General features: G+C 35.6%; 2 protein-coding genes across 5 annotated transcripts; one reads left to right on the plus strand and one right to left on the minus strand.

Moving 5' to 3' along the window:
• The first annotated feature begins 4,011 nt into the window (after positions 1 to 4,011).
• LOC126594931 (uncharacterized) lies at positions 4,012 to 6,778 on the plus strand. Of its 3 annotated transcripts, XR_007613480.1 has the most exons (4): positions 4,012 to 4,659; positions 4,837 to 4,903; positions 6,217 to 6,360; positions 6,451 to 6,778. XR_007613480.1 is itself a non-coding variant. In XM_050261201.1 (3 exons), the coding sequence occupies exons 1-3, from the start codon at positions 4,871 to 4,873 to the stop codon at positions 6,639 to 6,641; spliced, it is 330 nt and encodes a 109-aa protein (XP_050117158.1). In that variant the 5' UTR covers positions 4,012 to 4,870; the 3' UTR covers positions 6,642 to 6,778. The 3 variants fall into 3 exon arrangements, 1 of the variants encoding a protein (XP_050117158.1); XR_007613479.1 differs by having other exon boundaries at positions 4,012 to 4,903; XM_050261201.1 differs by having other exon boundaries at positions 4,012 to 4,903; positions 6,217 to 6,322.
• A 153-nt stretch (positions 6,779 to 6,931) lies between these two features.
• On the minus strand, positions 6,932 to 11,060 carry LOC126594930 (WPP domain-interacting tail-anchored protein 2-like). Of its 2 annotated transcripts, none has more exons than XM_050261199.1 (5): positions 10,712 to 11,059; positions 9,284 to 9,822; positions 8,045 to 9,180; positions 7,661 to 7,852; positions 6,932 to 7,394 (listed from the first exon to the last, which is right to left on the minus strand). In XM_050261199.1, exons 2-5 carry the CDS (start codon positions 9,777 to 9,779, stop codon positions 7,182 to 7,184), a joined length of 2,037 nt encoding a protein of 678 aa, XP_050117156.1. In that variant the 5' UTR covers positions 9,780 to 9,822; positions 10,712 to 11,059; the 3' UTR covers positions 6,932 to 7,181. The 2 variants fall into 2 exon arrangements, with proteins under 2 accessions (XP_050117156.1, XP_050117157.1); XM_050261200.1 differs by having other exon boundaries at positions 7,249 to 7,394; positions 7,657 to 7,852; positions 10,712 to 11,060.
• Between the last annotated feature and the right edge of the window lie 8,478 nt (positions 11,061 to 19,538).

Below are 19,538 nucleotides of genomic sequence, written 5' to 3' on the forward strand. Positions count from 1 at the left end.
CAAATGCTCTCTCTCTCTTTCTCCACTTCGTCTCTTTGCAGTTAAATGGAAAGAAAATGAATCAACCTCTCCTTTTTTGCACAGACATAATGATGATGCATCATGCTCCCTTTGCCTTTTACTCAAAACCCAAAGCCACTTTCGTGGCATGCAAATGGGAAATCAATAAAAAAAAGCCAAAACAAAAGAATCCCATGAAACATCATCATTGTCTTCCACTATTAGCCAAAATGAGATACGGACACATTTGGTCACTATTCCGAAAGCATAACACACAAAGTCACTTAATTGTTAACAGCTCAAAATATGAGCCAATCACAACATTTTGTTTATTGCGTCACCCTTGGATAGATGTAATGATCAATTTCAAGGCTTGTTCTGCAGAATAGATAGTGAGACCCTTGGGCTATATTTATACTAGAGGCGTTGGTATATTTATGGTAGTATTTTTTTTACATGAATTTATGAAAGGTGAAAGTTAGAGAAATCCAGAAATAACTAGTCGTGTAACTGATTTCCCCAAGTAGCAGTAATTCCTTCACTATGTTTACTGATAAGGATATTAAACTGAATATATATAGAAGAAAAATCTGAATTTGGAAATGCAAGAATTGAGAATTCGCAATTTTCTTACACCGAATCCACAAAAAAGAAGTCTTGAATTCAATATGGAAAAGATTTAGTGTCACATCCCGCCCCGGGGCGGATCATTTTTTGGGCCTGCTCCACCACCGTAGCACGATATTGTCCGCTTTGGACCCTAACCACGCCCTCACGGTTTTGTTTCTAAGAACTCACGAGCAACTTCCCAGTGGGTCACCCATCCTGGGAGTTTCTGGCCCCCTTCTCGCTTAACTTCGGAGTTCCTACGAAACCCGAAGCCAGTGAGCTCCCAAAAAACATCGTGCTATGTAGAGATGGGAATATACATTTAAGGATCACTCCCCTGGGCGATGTGTGATATCACATTTAGGGCTCGTTTGGATGTGCTTTTAAAATTGCTGAATGCGCTTTTAAAATTGCTGAATGCGCTTTTAGAGAAAATATTTTTAGATTCCAAAAACACTTTAAATGTTTTTTGCAAGAAGCACCAATTATGTGCTTCTTCCAGGAAGCACTTTAAGTGCTTTTATAGGATTTACTTGCATTTTTATTAAGAATTGGTTTCAAAAACATTTTCACCAAAAGCACTTTAGTTATTTTAAAAGCACATCCAAACGAGATCTTATATAGTACTGAGTCAATGGTGTGGTTTAAGGAAATCCTGTTTTCATCCTAAATGTTCTCCGCCAAGATTTGACTTCTTGACGAGTTATTAATATTATCAATAAATTATCGTTGCATTTCAAATAAAATTATATGGAAAAGAACTGAATATAGAGAAGAAAAAAGAATCTAAATTTGGGAGTGAAAGAATTCACATAACAATTTTCTTGTTCCGAATCCTTAAAAAGTTGGTGCATTTTTGCTCACCATCATAAAATATGGTGTATGTTTCCAATACATCTTAAAATTCGTCACATGTATTTTCATCTAACCTGGTTAACTTCTACGTTAAATATTAAAAACAACAAAACTAATTAAAAAGACATTCAACTTCATCACATAATTGCTAGATCATTGGACTTAACCACTCTCCCACCATTTTAGTGTTGGCAATCTGTTTTCTTTAAAAAAATATTATATTAATAATTTAGCAATTAGATACTAGTTTACTGACTTTTTTTTTACTGACATGTTTGAAGGTTAAGGAAAGTTGAGCAAAAACAGACCAATTTGCTTTATTGGCCCTTGAATTTATATACAACTGGTTTTCAATGTAAGGAGCATAAATCCATTTTTATTATATTCGAAAGTATTAAAACAAATAACCCTCTTAAATCTTAGTTCAAGAGATAGCTAGGTGTTGCTTCACAAATAGATGGCGCAAATCAGCAGAGCCGTAGCTGAAGCCATGAAAAACACGGAACCGTATCCGATCAACCTTGCAAAAATGGGCTGGTGGCGGTCATTGCCATTGCACTAAACGCACATGAGAAAGCTAAGATGATGGATATCATGAAAGCATGAAAATAAATAAATTTATATGTCATCATATATGATACGTATATCATAGTTTGTTAAAATACATTTAACCTCCTACAAAGGTTATATGAAAATAAATAAAACTTTATTTACATATCATGAAAATATTTTAGAGAAATTTCACCTTCTATACATTTATAAATCCATATATATGCTGATATATAGTACCTACCATTTTCCCAAACCGCCGGCAAATTGTTCGCTTACTTTGCTCCAGTTTGCAATGTTGTTTTGATGCATATAACTAACGGTCTGTAACCATGCCATGTTTGGACATAATGCCAACACATGTTGTATCCCTAGCTTTGCTTCAGCTGTCATTTGAAAAATGCAAGAGAAATTTGCAATGATATCTTCAGTATCGCACCATGCTCGTACAGTCTGAAATACAAATGCATAACAGACCGCAAATTTTTGGTGCTCGCATTCGCTTCAACTCGTTGACCAAAATCAAAATTTAACGGTAGAAATAAGCCAAGTTTAAACAGCTTCAACTAATCCATGCAAGTAGTAAATAAACCTTTTCATAACCGCATTCACAGATTTATTAATCCAGAAAAACAGAATCACAAGTAACACTAGTAAATTCATCGAAGCTCGACATAACATACCAACATGAGCAATCATAAAACTTTGAAGACGAATTTGGTCTGAGGTGGTTCCATATCAAATTCAGCAATATAAATTTTGTTTCATAAAATCCATAGACATGCATCAAATGCAACAGAAAAACACAAGAAGTAAACCATTAATTCAGATAAAAATCTCAAAGTTTGAATCTTGCACCCAACCCTTTGCTCGAAATTTCCCTGCTACTATGTTTCCAAGTAGCAAGGGGCTATCTGGTGCATTAGAATGCAATAATTACAAGATTAAAACTTGATGATTTCAAAATCCCAGTAAAATCCATACATAATTAGGAAACACAAAAAGGAACAAAAGGATATAAATACGTCACGGCGAAGTACCTGACGTGAGAAATCTATCACTCGTACTTGCGAAAGGGTTGCAGCCGGAAGAGAGATTTTTATAGGGTTTTGAGGTTAGGGTTTCTACTAGGCAGGATAAACGACATGTCGTTCGTGATTGTTGGTCAGGTTGACAATCTATTCGCATGATTATAGGATTTGATTAATATTGTTTAACTAGTATTGCTTGATGTGTACTCGGAGGGATCTTCTAACTTAGTTGCTTAAGATCTTTTATTCTTGTACTCGAATTCTCTTCTCTTCTAATATCGCTAATATTAATCAAGAATAAAAAAAGAATAAATTGTAATAAGAGTTATTGTATTATTATATACCATTTTATATGTTGATCAACTCGTGAAAATAACATGAACACGACATATATAATAAGTAAATTTGGACATGACCGTTTGAATGAAAAATATATGCATCTAAATGATTTTTTTTATTTTTTTTGCTTTTTATTAATTATTCATCAACATCACGGATTTATAACTCTTCTAAAAACCCTTAAAATATCAATTGAATATATGTGACGACTCGTCCCTAATTTTTCATGTAACTTTTTCTCCGAGTGTGTAAATTGACGTTTATGGCCTTTTTGGCAAAAGTGGAACATGACATGGATGTAGTTATTCGACTCTTAAATTATTTTTCTTGTTATCATAATTAAATAATACTCGTTATTACAAATGCGTGAGCCCGAGTTATACCCGAATCGGAGCTGTAATGAAAACGTTACGCACAGTTAAAGTACGTTAACAACGGGAAAATTTGGTGCATGCGTGTGTTAATTTCTCAGTGTGGGAGACACTGTTATTGATAAGGAGATGGATATTTGATGTACGACTTACTGTACAAAATCTGAAAATTTTATCCCCTTCTTCTTTTAAAAATTGGACCCGTGCCCTTTTTCCTTACCACCAATCAATTACTTTCCCACACTATTGCACCCAATCAGATTTTTCTTCTTCTCAGCCAATCAGAACTCATTTTCTCTCTTTCTCTCTTCTTCGAGACTCTTTCTATCCCGAGACTCTCTCTTCTCTGCAACCACTAAGAACAACTAAAATTCCCACCATCACACTCCTCTCATCCTCACGAACCCAACCGTACAAACCAATCGTGAAATGGTTGAGTTTTAAACACCCAACTCGGAAGCTCCGACTCGGACAAGTTTTCCCCAACATGTTCCCGGCCAAGTTACAAGCTTTTGGGACGTTTGGAAGCCTCCACACAACTCCTTCGAGTCAATAGCCTAAGTTTGCAGTCGAGTTGACGTGGAAACACACGGTTTTGAGGCGAATAAGATAAGTTCGAACCTTTCGAGGCTTTTTCAGGCCATTTCCGTCCACCTTCAGGCCTCTTGTTCTACTCCTCAAGAGTTTCAATTCCATATAAAGTGCATTGAAAATGGTTGAGAAATGAGCAAGTCATGAAGTTTTGGAAAAATTTCCAGAAACCGATGACTTTTTCTAGTGTCCGGCGAAACCAGACGGCGACGAACGGTGGAAGTCACCAAAGAAGAAGGAGAATATTCCATTAAAGTTGACGAAATATTCTGACGCCGCTAGGTTCCGTTACTATTTAACGGAATATTCTCTAGGTATGTTGTTTTGATGCGTATAACTACTCGGCGTGTGCTTGACGTGTACAAGTCTGTGACGTCGAGTAGAACATTTTCATATATTTAAACCCTCCATTTGAGCAAACTATGGGGGTTTTTCCTAGCCTCTTTGTGTATGTGTTAATTAATTAATTATTTTAGTTATTTCACATATAGGAGAAAATTATCCTGAAGAAGTACGAGGTCAAGCATGGCAAGGAGGCTACGATCCGACCACATATCAGTGAGTGGGCATTTGTTTTTATATATGTGATATATAAAGTTTTATAGTTTCCACAAATGCTTTTGAATTGATTCATGCATATTATGCCATGATTAAATAATGTTATAAGAAATGTTGTACTGTTGTGAAATGATAAAATATTACTACAAGATGCGCAAGTAAGTTTATTATGTTGACTACAATTATTGAATCGTTATGGCATTCTTATATTTATGTAGTCTGCTCATCATTGCTGCACCTGGTATTAGTGCTCGCACAGGGCTAGGGTCAGCCTTTCACGTGTATGTTCACATCTGCACAACACGCTCGCCTTGGATCCAAGTATGTGCCAGTCATGTCGTACAGGTTGCAACAGGCAACTCCGACATCTTGTCGTACAAGTTGCAATAGGCAACTCCGACTCGTATGTGACTATGAATAGCGCTAGTCTTCACGTAATTGTAGCACTAAAGCGTATATTATGATTACACCCAGTCCTATCATACAGGTTGCATTAGGCAACTCTGACTTGTGTGCTAGCATAGATTCATGAGCATTAGTTCAGTTGTACAGGTTGTATTAGGCAACTCCAATTTGTGTGCTAGCATAGATCGATGAACATCTGATTTTATTATGCTACTGTTGAGATATTGTGATTGGCATAGTTCTGGAATTATTGTTGATTTGCATTTGATTTCATACTATCATACTTATACGTAGTATGATTTTCTGGAAACTATACATATTTTACAGCGAGGGGTTAGTATGTTCAAAAAATAAATGTGTTTTATAAACCTTTGTTTTTGTCCACTCACCCTTTTGTCTTTCGCCCCTCCAGGCCATAAATAGCTGAATTCTATGTGGCATACGAGGAAACTCTATTGGATTCTAACTTACCTAAATAAATGTAGGGAGCATTTCTCGGTTATGTATTAAGTACTTAACTAGTTTTGACTGCATTACCTATGTCATCTATGCTCTAAACATTTGTGTTTTATGGGTTCTTCCCACTACTGCGCACACACTTTATTAGCTTAAATAAATCCTAGTTTCGATTTAAATTTATCCATATTTTTATGCATCACTTTCCTTTATAGTTACGTCACATTCGGGTGTTGCCCAGCACACCTCAACTTCGCCCGAAGTGTGTCAACACACCCTAAAATTTCAAGCGTTAAAATTGGGTTTTGAATGTCATCAATATTTTTCACAAATATCTCGTTATGGAGAATGATTCATTCTCTCGTGATGTAATTTAATATGGAGGATTTTTTGAAATCTAAACGTAGAATTGACCTTCCGTTTCATTTGATTTCGTCTCCTATAAAATGAAGTGCAAAATGATCCGCTTCTGTATACCAAGCACTGAAACCAGCAACTCTACAAGTTCCTCAACCACAACAATATCAAGAACAATATGGAGAAGAAACCATCTTTCAAGTTTGCTTCTTTGGTCCTTCTTTTTGCCATAATTGCTTGTTAGTCCCTCCCTCCCTCTCTCTCTCTCTCACACACACGCAATTTCACTTTGTGACACATTGGTTTAAATTAGTTTGTAATTTATACAGGCATGGCAATGGGGAACGTGCCGGGAGCTGAAGCAAGGGGAAAACTCCGGTGTCCGGGGATGATAGACTGCAGCAGTGTGTGCGAAGGATTTCCCTGGCGCTGCGTTAACGGCGAATGCATATGTGATGGTGGCAACGCTCCTCCCCAACTCCAACATGAAGCCAATTTTCTACCAAACCAATTGCCGTGAAATGTGAATAAGGGGAAAAAGGCCATAGCATCATGACATTGTCTACCTTTATTATTTCATTGGCATTATTGCTTTGCTTCTAATCTTAGTGATCATAAGAAGATTAAACGTCAAATAATCTGATTACCAAGTGGCAACCACTCGTAATTCACGTTACGCCGAAGGCAGCTAGTTTTACCTTTTGAAATTTTAATCATCTGTTCAAATGTGTGCATCTTAGGGCCTTAATCATCTGTTGAATCATTACATTTGGCTTCAAATTTCAATCACCCCGTGGAAAACACTGCTCATTTCCAATTCCATCGAAAGGCCGATAGATCATACTATTAGACAGTCTATATGTACAGTAAACGAATCTTCAAACAATACAATACGTCCTGCTTAAACAACGTTTTATTCTGCAGAACCTAGAAAACCTAGTAACAAGACACCTCGCTCAGTGTAGAGATGTAGAGTGCTTCAGAAGAAAATATCATGGAACAATGTGTCACCGGTATGAAAGGTTTATCGTGATGTTAGAGGCGTGAGAAAGCTTATTCGTCACAATTCGTCAACGAGGAAAGGTTCCTGGTTAAGCAAATATATGGCTGATATGAGAACAATTACCATGAAAACAGACTTGAGGCTCAGGCGTTTGGCCTCTACCACTTCGACATTGTCAAGTTCTGTATCCGAGCCAGTGGGACTATTTACAGAACTGGAAGCCCCCGCATCATTATCACAGTCAGGTGCCTCTGCTGACGCTTCATCCACCTGATTCAGTGAATATTGAAGAAATTGTGAGAAGAATGATCCAGAATGAACAAACAAATCAGGAAAAAAAAACAGAAAAGGTCAATCTCAAACTCTGTCTTCGAGTTCATTATGTAGTTCTATGATTTTGAAAGGAAAACAAAGACAACTAAAAATTTCGTTGCAACCACTGCGACTTAAAACTATATTGTCACCCCTTAATAATTGACAGTTATACAAGTGGCAGGCAGTCCTGGTTATGCATGAAGATCCAAAAGAATACCTGCCTGGAAACTTTTATCTAAAGAATATGTCACATCTTCCACGGGTGTTTTTATAGAAGTAGCACTTGGAGGATTACACTTGAAAGACGGAAGCTCTTTGTTGTCAATGTCTTTATTGTTGCACTCAGTTGCATCTTTTTTGGTGTTCCATATCTTCTCCACCAGAAGTTTTTTCTCCATTGTTAAGACATGCATCTGCACAGAAGAAACTATAGTTAACAGAAATAATATGAATATGCTCATAATTTTTCTTTACTCGGACACCTTGCATTTTTTCTTCGGTGTCAATTCAGCGACTTCTATTTTCCTATACGTATTCAAAGCAACAGATTTCTCATTTGAAACAGGGACTTAAGCAAGAGAGCGAATTGGTTATACAAGACATACCTGATTTTGGATGCGCTCCCTTTCTACGGCCAATTGCATTGCCATATCCATAATGAGCTTGATCCTGGAATTGAGTTCTTCTGCACTTGCAAGTTTTGCATTGTTAGCTTGATCCAAACACGATTCCAAGTATTCCACTCTATCCCTTAGAACAGTTATTTCCGCATTTAGTTCTGCATTAGTTTCAGATAACATTATACATTGCTCCTCGGTACTTTCTATCTTAATATCCGCTTTGGAAACCTTTGATTTCAGATCTTCAATTAAAGTTTCCATATCCCAAATTGCAGCATATAACATATTCTGCTGCTCTTGACTTGCTTCGGAGGATGCTTTGGCATGCTGTAATTGTATCTCTACTTCCCTCAGCTGCTTCTCGAGACTTCCAACCTTTTTTTCTGTGCCAGTAGCGCTTCCTTTGAGAAAACTCATCTCTTCGTTGAGTTCCATATTTGTTCCTGTTAATTCTGCGACCTTAAGTTCTGCATTCTCAGCCTTAACTTCTGCTACATAGATGCTTTCTTTCAAAGAGGCAACTAAACTTTCCATTTCCCCAAGTTTCTCTTCACTTGATTCATTCGTGGCATTTACATTCTTCAACTGGCGCTGTGATTCTTTCAGCTGTTTCTCGAGGAGCATCACCTTTTCTCTCAAAGCAGACAGTTCAACATCTTTCTTAATGTTCTCGGCAAGGATATTGTGGAGCTTCAGCAAAGCAGTATCTTTCGCTCTAAGCTCTTCCAGACTAGCTTGAAGTTGGGATTTTAACTCACTTTCTCGTTGAATTGAACCGTTCAGATTAAAATGAACAAGCTGCAGTCTACCTAATAACTCCTTCGAAATTCCCTGGAGAACCTCAGCACCATTCTCTGCCTCTAAAAATCTTCCCCAAACAACTTCTGCAGCTTCTTCCATGCGAAATGATACCTGTTCAGTATGATGTAGCTTCACTTTAAGTTCTTCTTCATTTTGTCTTGACTCAGCTAATTTCTTCTCAAGATATAGCTCCCTTGTAAGAGACTTCTCCAGCATCCATAGATTATGTCTTTGTTGTCTAGGCATCCTTAAATTTGACATTGCATTTTTATTTGACAGTTGTGCATTCTCAGATAAATCCATGGCAATGTCAGTTTTCCCTGTTGACATATGTGCCTCATGTAAATAATAACCATGTAAAAATGCAGCGTCTCTATTTGAATTTAAAGAATCTCCAAGCTAGACGGAAAAATTTGGACTTACAATTCTCATGCGCGAAGGCCAGAACAGTTCTCTGAAACCTTTCTGACTGCATCTTGACCTCTGAAATCTGCTGTCGAGATTGCTTTAGTGATTCTTCAGAATCATTTAGTTTTCCTTTCATTATAGAGTACAGTTCTCCCAAGTGTCTGCACGAAGATATTTTCTGACGCGCATCAACAATATCCACTCGGAGATTATCCATGTAACTGTCCAGCTCTCTTACCTCAGAATCTAAAATGCTAGACAGGAGATTGAATGCCAATACTTTTTCAATAAAGTCTGCCAGAATATAGTTATTCGCGGTGGCCATTGCCTCGAGATCACTTTGCTGAGCCAAAAGGTACACCAGAGGTACATGGAGATTTGCTAACTTCTCAGAAGAATATGCCAAGTCCAAGTCCACCTTTGTTAAAACTTTCATGGAACTCTCTAACTCTTGCACGCCAGACTCATTAGATGGCACAACATTGATATCACAGACAGCGTGGTCTTCCATACCATATGCTCAGTTCGTGCTTTCGCAACCTGATCTCTTCTCTCTGAGTATTGAAAAAGTTCCAAAAGAGAAGGGAGCAAGGCAAACATTTTAGAGCAAGAAATGATATGAATAAGCCCCAAAATATAGTCATTGGTACAGATAATTAACATCCATATTATCACCACTCGAAGAGACTAATCGAGATTAAGTAACAAAAATAACAAGCGAACGTCTGAAATTCACTGTAAGCTAAAAATGAAAGTGAAACTTCACAACTCAATCAAATTCTGTCGACATTGATGTCCCCGCGTTAGGTGGGAAAACACATTCAGAATGGCATTGCATCTGCCTAATTAGCAGCGAAAGCCGCTACTAGGTTACTCTCCAAAATTATCACTTCAGTGATACAAGCACCAAATTAGATTAACCATTCCCTTCAGAATCCCAACTCCTAATTGGTAAGGATACAAAAGCTTTAAGCTAAATCTATCCGCTAAAATTGATGGATTAGAGATATTCTTCCAGGATTATAGATCTAAACTGTAGGAGAAAGTAATGTGTATGACCATTCATACACATTCCTCTCTCTTAAACAACAGCTTAGGCCAGCCGGGCAGTGCGCCCCTTTGCACCCAAGTTCGAATTCGCCTCCTCATAAATTAGATTAGTTTAAAATATCGCCTTGTCAACAAAATCCGCAACAAGATGAAGAACATCCAGATTTGTGACATGACAGCTCTGCATAAAAGCTTTGAAGCTAAAGACTTTCACTAAATACCATAAAGTTCCAATGATTAAGCAGATTAAACAAACAAATTTGCAGAATTGAGGAATAAAAAATGCATGTAAAATTTAAATATATAGAAAAAGCAATACAAAATTATACCAAAAAAAAAAAAAAGAAGCTTTCTGGGAAGTATGAACTTCTGCCTGGGTCCTCAGAAAAATACCTGGGAGCGGGAAGAAAGCTTTCCTGGGTCTTCTCAGAGCACAGCAGGGAGCTAAACAGTAGGTATAACTACCTGCCGTTAGGTTTAACGGTAACCGTCAGACCAAGGTGGACTTTTTGGGGTTTGCTGGGTGTGGTGGTTTGCGGGGCTGTGGGATCTGTGAAGGTGATGAGGGAAGAGGCGCGGGCACCAATTGGTCAAAAAAAAACCAAAACGAAAGTAAACAGCTGCCGTACTTCGAATGTTTGTGTGTTGTGCGGTGCACGGTGGCACCTGCTCCACGTAGGCAGCAGCTCCTTCTCTCCAATAATTGGGTAGTAAATTAACTACGACAACATTACAACGTACGCAGTATTCAGACGATCGTGTCCACCTGCGATTATTTATGAATCTTATCATATTCTATTCTATTGTAGCCCATTGATCGAGGAGAAGTTCTTGTGTCCAACCGTCGTGTACAATAACGGACACAATCAAATAAGGCCACCTTAAGGTCAATTAAATTAAGGGGAAACTTGATATAAGTTCAATTTTGTGAACCAATAATAGGAATAGTCTAATTTATTAAAATAAGTCCAATTTGTTATATTTAATTATATAATTATCAATAGTTATCTGTTCAATGATAAGATTTATTGTTAAAATCAAATTTCTTCCCAATTATCTCTTTGTTTATTTCTTTTTATTTATCTTTTTGTTATTTCTCATTCTTCCTTCTGCTTTAAACCCTATTTATAGATTTTATTTTTAATTTTTATAATCAACCTATATAACAGGTTAATTATATTTATCTATCTATATGAGAGATTTTTTTTTTAACAATCAACCTGTCACAGATTAATGTGTCTTACTTGTATGTATGTTATCTTTTTTCTACCTTTTATTTAGGTTTCATATCTCACGTATAGGTATAATATGCATTCATGTATTTGTTACTTGATGGATTAGATGGAAGGAATCCTGAGAAGATCATTTTCCGTGGATATGACCTTGTTTGAACAGTCAAACCTAAAAATTTCCCCTATCTAGACATTTCTTTTGTTTACTTTATTTTTATTTTTTTTGTATTTTTCTTTTGGAGGAGCTGATAAGACTAATAAGAACTCAAGAATCAAATTATTAAAGTTTTGTTTAAATATTTGAGCAATAATAGAGAATATTGTAGCCCTACCCCTACATAAATAAAACAGACATAAAAACGTAAAAAGATTCAAGTAAAATGAGAGTTACAATCCAAAATAAGAGAAAGTCTCACACAAGTTTAGACGCAAAAAAAAATTAAAGACAACAAACCGTTACAAAATAAACCTAATTCCCAAAGTAAGATGCAGTCCGCCGTGGCCACATTTGCTAAGTCAGCGGCCTCCAACGAGGAGATAATTGATGTTGAGGCCAGAGATAGCATCGCAGCACCACACCAACCCCAAAATTGAAAAATCACTCGAGCCAAAAAAAAGATCCAAAAGTGTAGAGTCAAACCAAGACACCAAAAACCGCACCATTCACATCCGAAGGTGTTGAGCCAAACCAAAACGCCAAACCATGACAAACGACTTGATCAGTTGAGTCAATTATGACATTCAAGGAAGCCAATTCCAAATTCCAATCATTATTACATGGATCATGGATGCCATGTCTTTCATATTTTAAGAGTGACAAACGAAAATAAATATGTAGGAAATGAGTTTTTCAGAGTTGGCAAAATCTTCTTTTGGCCACCTTCCCAATTTGGACTTTTGGGTTGGGCTTAAAGTTTGTAAAATCACACATCTTTGACATCTCGATTGTAAGTTTGATAAAAATGAAATATTATGCTTTCTCTATGTCTCATTGAAATTCTTATGTTTGGACAACCATTACGTAGCTCACCGACTTAAGACACAAAAACACCCCAATCATGCCCACTTGCCCCTTTCTAGTAGCACCTAAGGCCATCTCCAATTGATCTGGCCAAATGGCCATAGGGCTAAAAATAGCCTATTTTGATACCCCAAAGGGCTCGTGGTCCCCACTCGACCAAAAATGGGAGAACCGGCCAACGGCTGGCCAAGAGCAGCCAGCCTGCCAGCCCTATAGCCTAGCCATTCAGTGTTAGAATATCAAGCTTGACATTTTGCCACCCCTTCAACTCAGCCCATTTGAATGTCAACGACTACCTAGCATCAACGTGACGCCAACTAGCAACCCTTCAGGTTACTGTTGGAATTTGATATTTTATTTATTTATTACAAATAAAAAAAATTCTAATTTTTTTTCCTATAAATACCTAAGTCATTTCTACACCATTTCTCACATACTTTTCACCATTTCATACTATCTTATCTCATTTTATTTCAATTCTTCACAATCTATTCTCTTACATCTTCCAATAATCTTTCCTTTAATTTTTCAATAATTTTCAAATGGCCACATCTGCAATGAAATGAAGGGCTTGGACCCAAAAAGAAGATGAAGCCCTTTGTAGGGCTTATAGATGGGTCTCGGAATATAGTGTCAAGGGTAGTTCTCGAACAAGCGAAGGTGTTTGGAGGTGTGTGAATTCCACCCCAATATCCAGCCAATTTATTAATATTGGAAGCTGAAGATAAGAATCCTATGTAAAATTTGCACAACCAATTACATCTCGCCACGTGGCACTCGAAATCATATCCGAAAAATTATTAAGATTACATAAAGATAAGAAATCTAGAGAGTTACTCACTTTAGTGACACGTGTCACTTAAAATCCTATCCGAAGAATTCTTGAGATTACATAAAGATAAGAAATCTGGAGAGTTACTCACGTTAGCGACACGTGTCACTTGAAATCCTAAATATTATTGAGATTATAAAAAGATAAGAAATCCGGAGCCTTATTCATTTGGCAACAAATGACACTCAAAATATGTATGAAAACCTTATTTTAATATGGTAGTTTAATTTAAATAACCATATTAATTCAATTAAAATAATAAATTATGTTTGGCATATGGCCCTTTGGCCCCCTCAGTTGGAGATTGTACAAAATATGATCTGACACTGTTCATTAAAATATAATTTCTTATAGGACTATAAGACTAAACGAAGTCATTTGACTCTCTTTCGATTGGAGATGGCCTAATGTATCTTCAGCTAGACATTCACGTGATCCAGTGGTTCGGTCCTAAGAATTTGTACGGTTGAGACAATAGTTTGATGTAGCACTTCGTTTGCAGCCAATACAAAAGAAACTCCCCCTTTTCAATGGAGTTATGCGTAGCAGCATAGGTCGAAGATGTGAATTAACTTCTTTAAGAACCTCGACGCAGCGGTGGAGTACTTTTCTTAATGGAAACGCTACTAAAAGTTGCAAATGATATACGTCTCTCTCTTAATCCGTGTGAAGAAAGCCTCCTAAATCATCTTTTGGTATAAAGAATTGGACTGAATGCAATGGATAAATCGCTATTTACAAAGCACGTTGAAAGAAGAAATGAAAAGGTTGTGGCCAACTTGAAGGTGGGAGAGAGATTACTCAGAAGAAAAAAATAATAATAATTAGCCATTATAATCCTCCCCAAAACAAGAGAATAAAAAGAGAGAAATTATCTTCATGTCTAATCTTCTTCTAATTTATTCAAATTAAAAGTCATTCTTCTCTTATCCAGTTCAATCATATATACCAAACGATACCTAAATACTGAAACATTTGCATGCCAGACCCACCTAAATCTAAATTACAAAACATTCGATATCCCAAACACTCACTTTAATTTCCAAGCGGCAAGCAGAGGATACCATACAACTGTACAAGTAGGGAAAAAACATGCTCAAACAACAGTACTCTTATCCGTTGCCCTACAAAGAGAGACACTCTCTTCCAATCCAAAAACCTCCGTATTACCTTTATAAGGAGTCTTGTACACATATCCCATCCAAGCAAAATGATTTTCCATCTTTTTGGACCCATCACTCCACTTAGTGTTTTGATCTATCTTTTGTTAGCCACGTATCATTAACTAAGGTAAAAATAACACAAAAGGATTGAAACAAATCTCCCACTGTGTCTGCGTCACCAAACACTGCAGAAGCCACATGTTATTAAATTAGGGTGTGATGTTTCACTACTTGCTAGCGATAGCTTTCCATGCATCTGCATGTACTCTTTCGTCTACTTTTTGCAATGTCTTGGTCAAATTAGGGTTTTGGATTAGATAATGACATTATCTTTACCAAACAAGAAACCTTGCTCGTGAGGTTGTACTCGGAACAAATATTTGTAATGTGACTGCAAATTTTGTTTAAATGGTGGATACGTAGTGTCAAGTACTAAGAAAAACCATTGATAGAGCATTATCCGAAATAAGCAACGTGGAGGAAAAGGGTTTGAGCATTAGATTTCACTAGTAAGGTTTTAGCATAGGAGTAGGATTCTCTTCCTTCCAAATTCTCCTCCTCGCCAGTTCCCTTCTATTTGAACAGTCACAATTAAGTTACGTCAACATTTTGTATTGACTTCTTTATAGGAAGAGAAAGATAAAAATAAAAGTGAGAGAGGAGGGAAGAAGAGGGGATTTAGGGCATAGCATAATAAGGAGCTAGTGATTACAAGATAAATTACGAAGATAATGATAAATGATAAAGTGCTAGGTTCAATCAATATAGGTAGCTAGTGAATTCACATGGAAAAGAGTAAGGATAAACTCTTAACGGTATAGTTGGCCCTCACTGCTGCATGATTTATCGACTCATATTTTATATTAATTAGACGTTCATGAAATATCAATTACAAATTATTGTAGTAAGTGTGACCGCTACACACTCAAAAAGGATTAATGTCGACATTCTACAATACCAAATCACAAATTATTTTGAGCCGTTAATAATTTAAACATGCATAGTGCTATCCACACATTCATTTTCATTTTTCACACAGTCTTCTTAATTTTCGTTCGTCGAATCGGATTAATTAAAGAAGATCAATGATAAAAAAATTAACAAGGATGTATGGGAGGTAAAAATAGGTGTGTTACCAATATATATGATCAGTACTGCTATTACAACAAGAAATTGTGATCTGAATCGACACTTTACCTTACAAGATCTGATACCTACTATATGCTTAAAGAGTCCTATTAGCTACGAGTCTTTAGGCCTGATTTGGTATTGAGGTGATTCTGAAAAAAGCTGGTATAAAAAAAAGTTGGGAGCTTTTTTGTGTTTGGTAAACATTCAGCTTCAACTTTTTTTCATAGTTTTGGGTGAAAAAAAGCCAAAAACAAGAAGCTGCAAAACCCAGCTTTGAAAAATAGGCTTTTTTTTTTCTTCACATCTGTTTTACATAAAAGTTTACCAAATACTATAATACTACTTTTTTTTTTCAAAAGCATTTTTACAAAAAAGTTTACCAAACACTCTACAGCTTTATTTCACAGCCGCTTATTCTCACAGCACAACAGAAGCAACTTTTTTTCAAAGTATAGCAATACCAAACCAACCCTTAATCTCTCCATTCATATGCATGCACGGAGAGAAAGGTGGAATAGCAGACACTCTTTTATCACAACGCTATACCACACAAAGGTCCATTATTTCTCTTACATTTTGCAACTTTTGCAGGAGAGATCAAAACGTAAAAATCCAGGGGAAAAAGAACAGGAAAGACCCCCCATAGTTTAAAGAAGCATATTCTACTTAGAAAGCTTGAAAAATAAAAAAAGGTGGATCTTATGGAATTAGGGTTTCAGAAAAGCGAGCCAAAAGAAGCCAAAAAAGCTTGAAAACGATCATTCAATTTCGACCAGCATCTTATAATGATTCTATGTAATGATGTTTGCATGAAATTCATCATCAATTTTTTTTTTTTGGAGGAGATCATAGTATTATCCGTTGCGTCCATTGTATACCCAGCCCAGCTAACATTCTTCCTTTCCTCTACTCTTCAAGATCTTAATTTGCATCCTAATTATTAATTAGTTAAGGTTTAACTTAACTAAATATGCGTTCATAGGAATATAGCCAAGTCAATCAAAATGCTCTGTGCAATTCAAGCTACATATTCCATCATGCACGTACTTCTTTAATTAATTGATTAATTCCTTGAGAGTAACTTTAATTAATTTTTAAACAATTTGGTGAGAGAAAGGAAGAAATAGATTTGCAACTTAGGAAGGACATATATTGAATAGCTGTCTCACTTGGACAATTTGTTTAACTTGAATTATAATTCATGGGTTTTCTAGTTATAAAATTTTAATTATGCACACATGTTTTAATTGAAATGTACATAAGAATGTTAAAGATCAACTAGCATTTGTTTTGGTGATAATTGTCTAGCTCATTTGACTGAAAAAAGTATCAAGTTCGATTAACATATATAAGCAAGAGTGTGTAATGAGTTTGATACTTAATTACATATGATTTGTTATTACATAATTTTGTTGTGAGTATGTTCTCGTCTAGAAACTATATAGCTTATTGTTTTGACAAGCATTAAGTTTAATAATTAAAAATTATTGTACATGCGTAAATTTAAACTTGCATGACACTGTTTGTAAGTACAATAATGGAATTACATAATTTAAAGAAGTCTGAAACGTGCTTCTCCAATTGATTAAAAGTCATGATGAACATACTTAATTAGTCTTTGATCGAGGTTAAATAATTCTAAAGCTCTGGTTAAGAGATCTCGAATCCCCAACTCTCCTATTATCCCATGTTGCCATTCCATGGACGCACTGACGGATCCATTAAGGGGCAAGGGGGTCAGCTGCCCCCCAACTTCGATGAATGTCTATAGATACTTTAGGTGCTGATCATTCGAACTTCGGTAAATGTTCATGGATACCTTGGGTGATGCCCTTTTGAAGATTAGAGTTGGCTTCATATTTGCCCTCCAACTGACTTTAGGTCTACCAAAACTCAATGAATGTCCATGAATACCTTGGGTGCTGCCCCTTGCATATATTAACATGTCTGTAGTATGCATTTTCAAATGACTTTAGGTCTATCAAGACTCGATGAAATGACGATATGCATGCTATTTCTGGTATAATTTTTTTTTACTGACCTTCATAATATTATTTCCTGAATCTACCATTGCATGATGGACGGGATTTGGTTGCTTGCTTTGTTTTTTCTTCCCAAGGGGAGAGCCATCCATTGCCAACCAATACCACGAACCTACCCTCACTACTATACTATAAATTATAAATATATTTATTTCTAACTTTTTTTGTGTACATTTTAGATAACGACACTAGTCAATTGGCCTCCTATATAGAAGAGCACACAATTACACGTGTCAATAACCCATTTGCCTTGTTCTTGGCTTCCTCATAATCTAATTGGAGAAATTGATATAGAGGAATCTTAATCTCTGTTTCCTTAACAAGAGATTTTTCAATGTGATCGGCACACGATATGATATATCATGTTTCACTATGCAAATGATGTGATATATATATTAAAAAATTAATAACTTAAAAAATAAAATTTTTGTTTCCTTAACAAGGCAGTAGCAGCCTTAGCCTGAGCCTGTGGGTTTTGTTTTCGTTGTCTTCTCCATTGGACTATCCCCCCACTAACCCAGTTTATTCATTCTTTCTCTTACACTGCACATCGAGTTGATTATTCATTTTTTATGTAGTATTTAATCATAATATATAGACTAACTTATACATGTGTGTGTTTAGTTTATTTTCAGTCTTGTTTTTCCCTTCTCTAAGAGTAGAAATGCTTTTAGAAAAGTTTAAATCGCTTTTAAATAATCAAAAGTACTTTTATTAATGTCATACATAAATAATTAGAGGTGTTTAAAAATCCTAACGGTGTTGTTTGATGCTCACACGAGCATTCGAAATTTTGATTAAATTTTATGTGCAAAAATACTTCTATTCAAGCAACTTATAGTGTAAAAATTCTATGATAATTCGAAGTACAGACCAAAGAATTTCCCTCACACTGAACTAGTTAAAAAACCAAATGAACACAAATTAATCATGCGCTTCCCTAAGTTAGTCAAATTTGTATTGTTTATAGCTTGAAGGTTTAAAGAGATTAAGATTTTTTAAAGAAAAACTAATAATAATGGGTTAAAAACTTTGAATTTTAACGAAAATAATAAAATAAAAGATAAAATAAATAATTCTATGATTGATTTTTTAATATTAAAATGTAATTTTTCTTTAAAATTAACATTACCTAAAACTTTTTGATAAAATTCCATTTTTTTTAAAAAGTGGAGGGGAGATTCCATTATTTTAAGGCTTGGATCACTTTGATTGTAAGTCCCAATGCCAACTAATAATGACAAGAGGGAGAGAGAGAGAGAGAAAGGGACAGTCCATCAATGGTAAGCCATAGCTACTATCCTATTACTTATATTTTTTCAATAGTTCTTGCATGATTTCTTGGTAGGACAGATTTTTTAGGGTGTTTGAAATACAAATTCATACATTACATTTGATTATATAATTAAAAGAACACTTAAAAAAATAATTTTTACAAATTGTAATAATATATGGTACATTGTCCTGTGTTCTAACACACTAAAAAATCTCTAGTACAACTTGTTCAAAAGTAAAGATTTTATTACTTTTTTGGATGATTAGATCATGAGGTGTATATCTCTTTCTGCATCCCTTTCTTTGTCTGTTCATTGATTTTTTTGTTATTAAAAAAAAAAGACAAAAAAGGATAGTTTACGAACGAAAAAAATAAGAGTTTAGAAATCACTTTCCGCTAAATGTATGTAATAGGATGCACTGTAAAACATACAGATACAGCAAAATGTGTTACTCTGCTAAGATAAGATGGTCAAGCTATCAAGATGAAGATAGCATAGAATCAGATCTTCCCAAACAATAAT

This window comes from Malus sylvestris, chromosome 13, assembly GCF_916048215.2.
Source record: "Malus sylvestris chromosome 13, drMalSylv7.2, whole genome shotgun sequence".
In the NCBI taxonomy this organism is placed as follows: Eukaryota; Viridiplantae; Streptophyta; class Magnoliopsida; order Rosales; family Rosaceae; genus Malus; species Malus sylvestris.

What these genes read in the sequence shown, in the direction of transcription:
- LOC126594931 (XM_050261201.1), top strand. Translation starts at nt 4,871, where the DNA reads ATGGCAAGGAGGCTACGATCCGACCACATATCA. An exon ending in TACGATCCGACCACATATCA is followed by an intron (nt 4,904 to 6,216) that starts GTGAGTGGGCAT and finishes TATAAAATGAAG; the next exon opens with TGCAAAATGATCCGCTTCTG. An exon ending in GAGAAGAAACCATCTTTCAA is followed by an intron (nt 6,323 to 6,450) that starts GTTTGCTTCTTT and finishes TAATTTATACAG; the next exon opens with GCATGGCAATGGGGAACGTG.
- LOC126594930 (XM_050261199.1), bottom strand. Translation starts at nt 9,779, where the DNA reads ATGGAAGACCACGCTGTCTGTGATATCAATGTTGTGCCATCTAATGAG. An exon ending in GGCCTTCGCGCATGAGAATT is followed by an intron (nt 9,181 to 9,283) that starts GTAAGTCCAAAT and finishes ATATGTCAACAG; the next exon opens with GGAAAACTGACATTGCCATG. An exon ending in GGGAGCGCATCCAAAATCAG is followed by an intron (nt 7,853 to 8,044) that starts GTATGTCTTGTA and finishes TCTTCTGTGCAG; the next exon opens with ATGCATGTCTTAACAATGGA.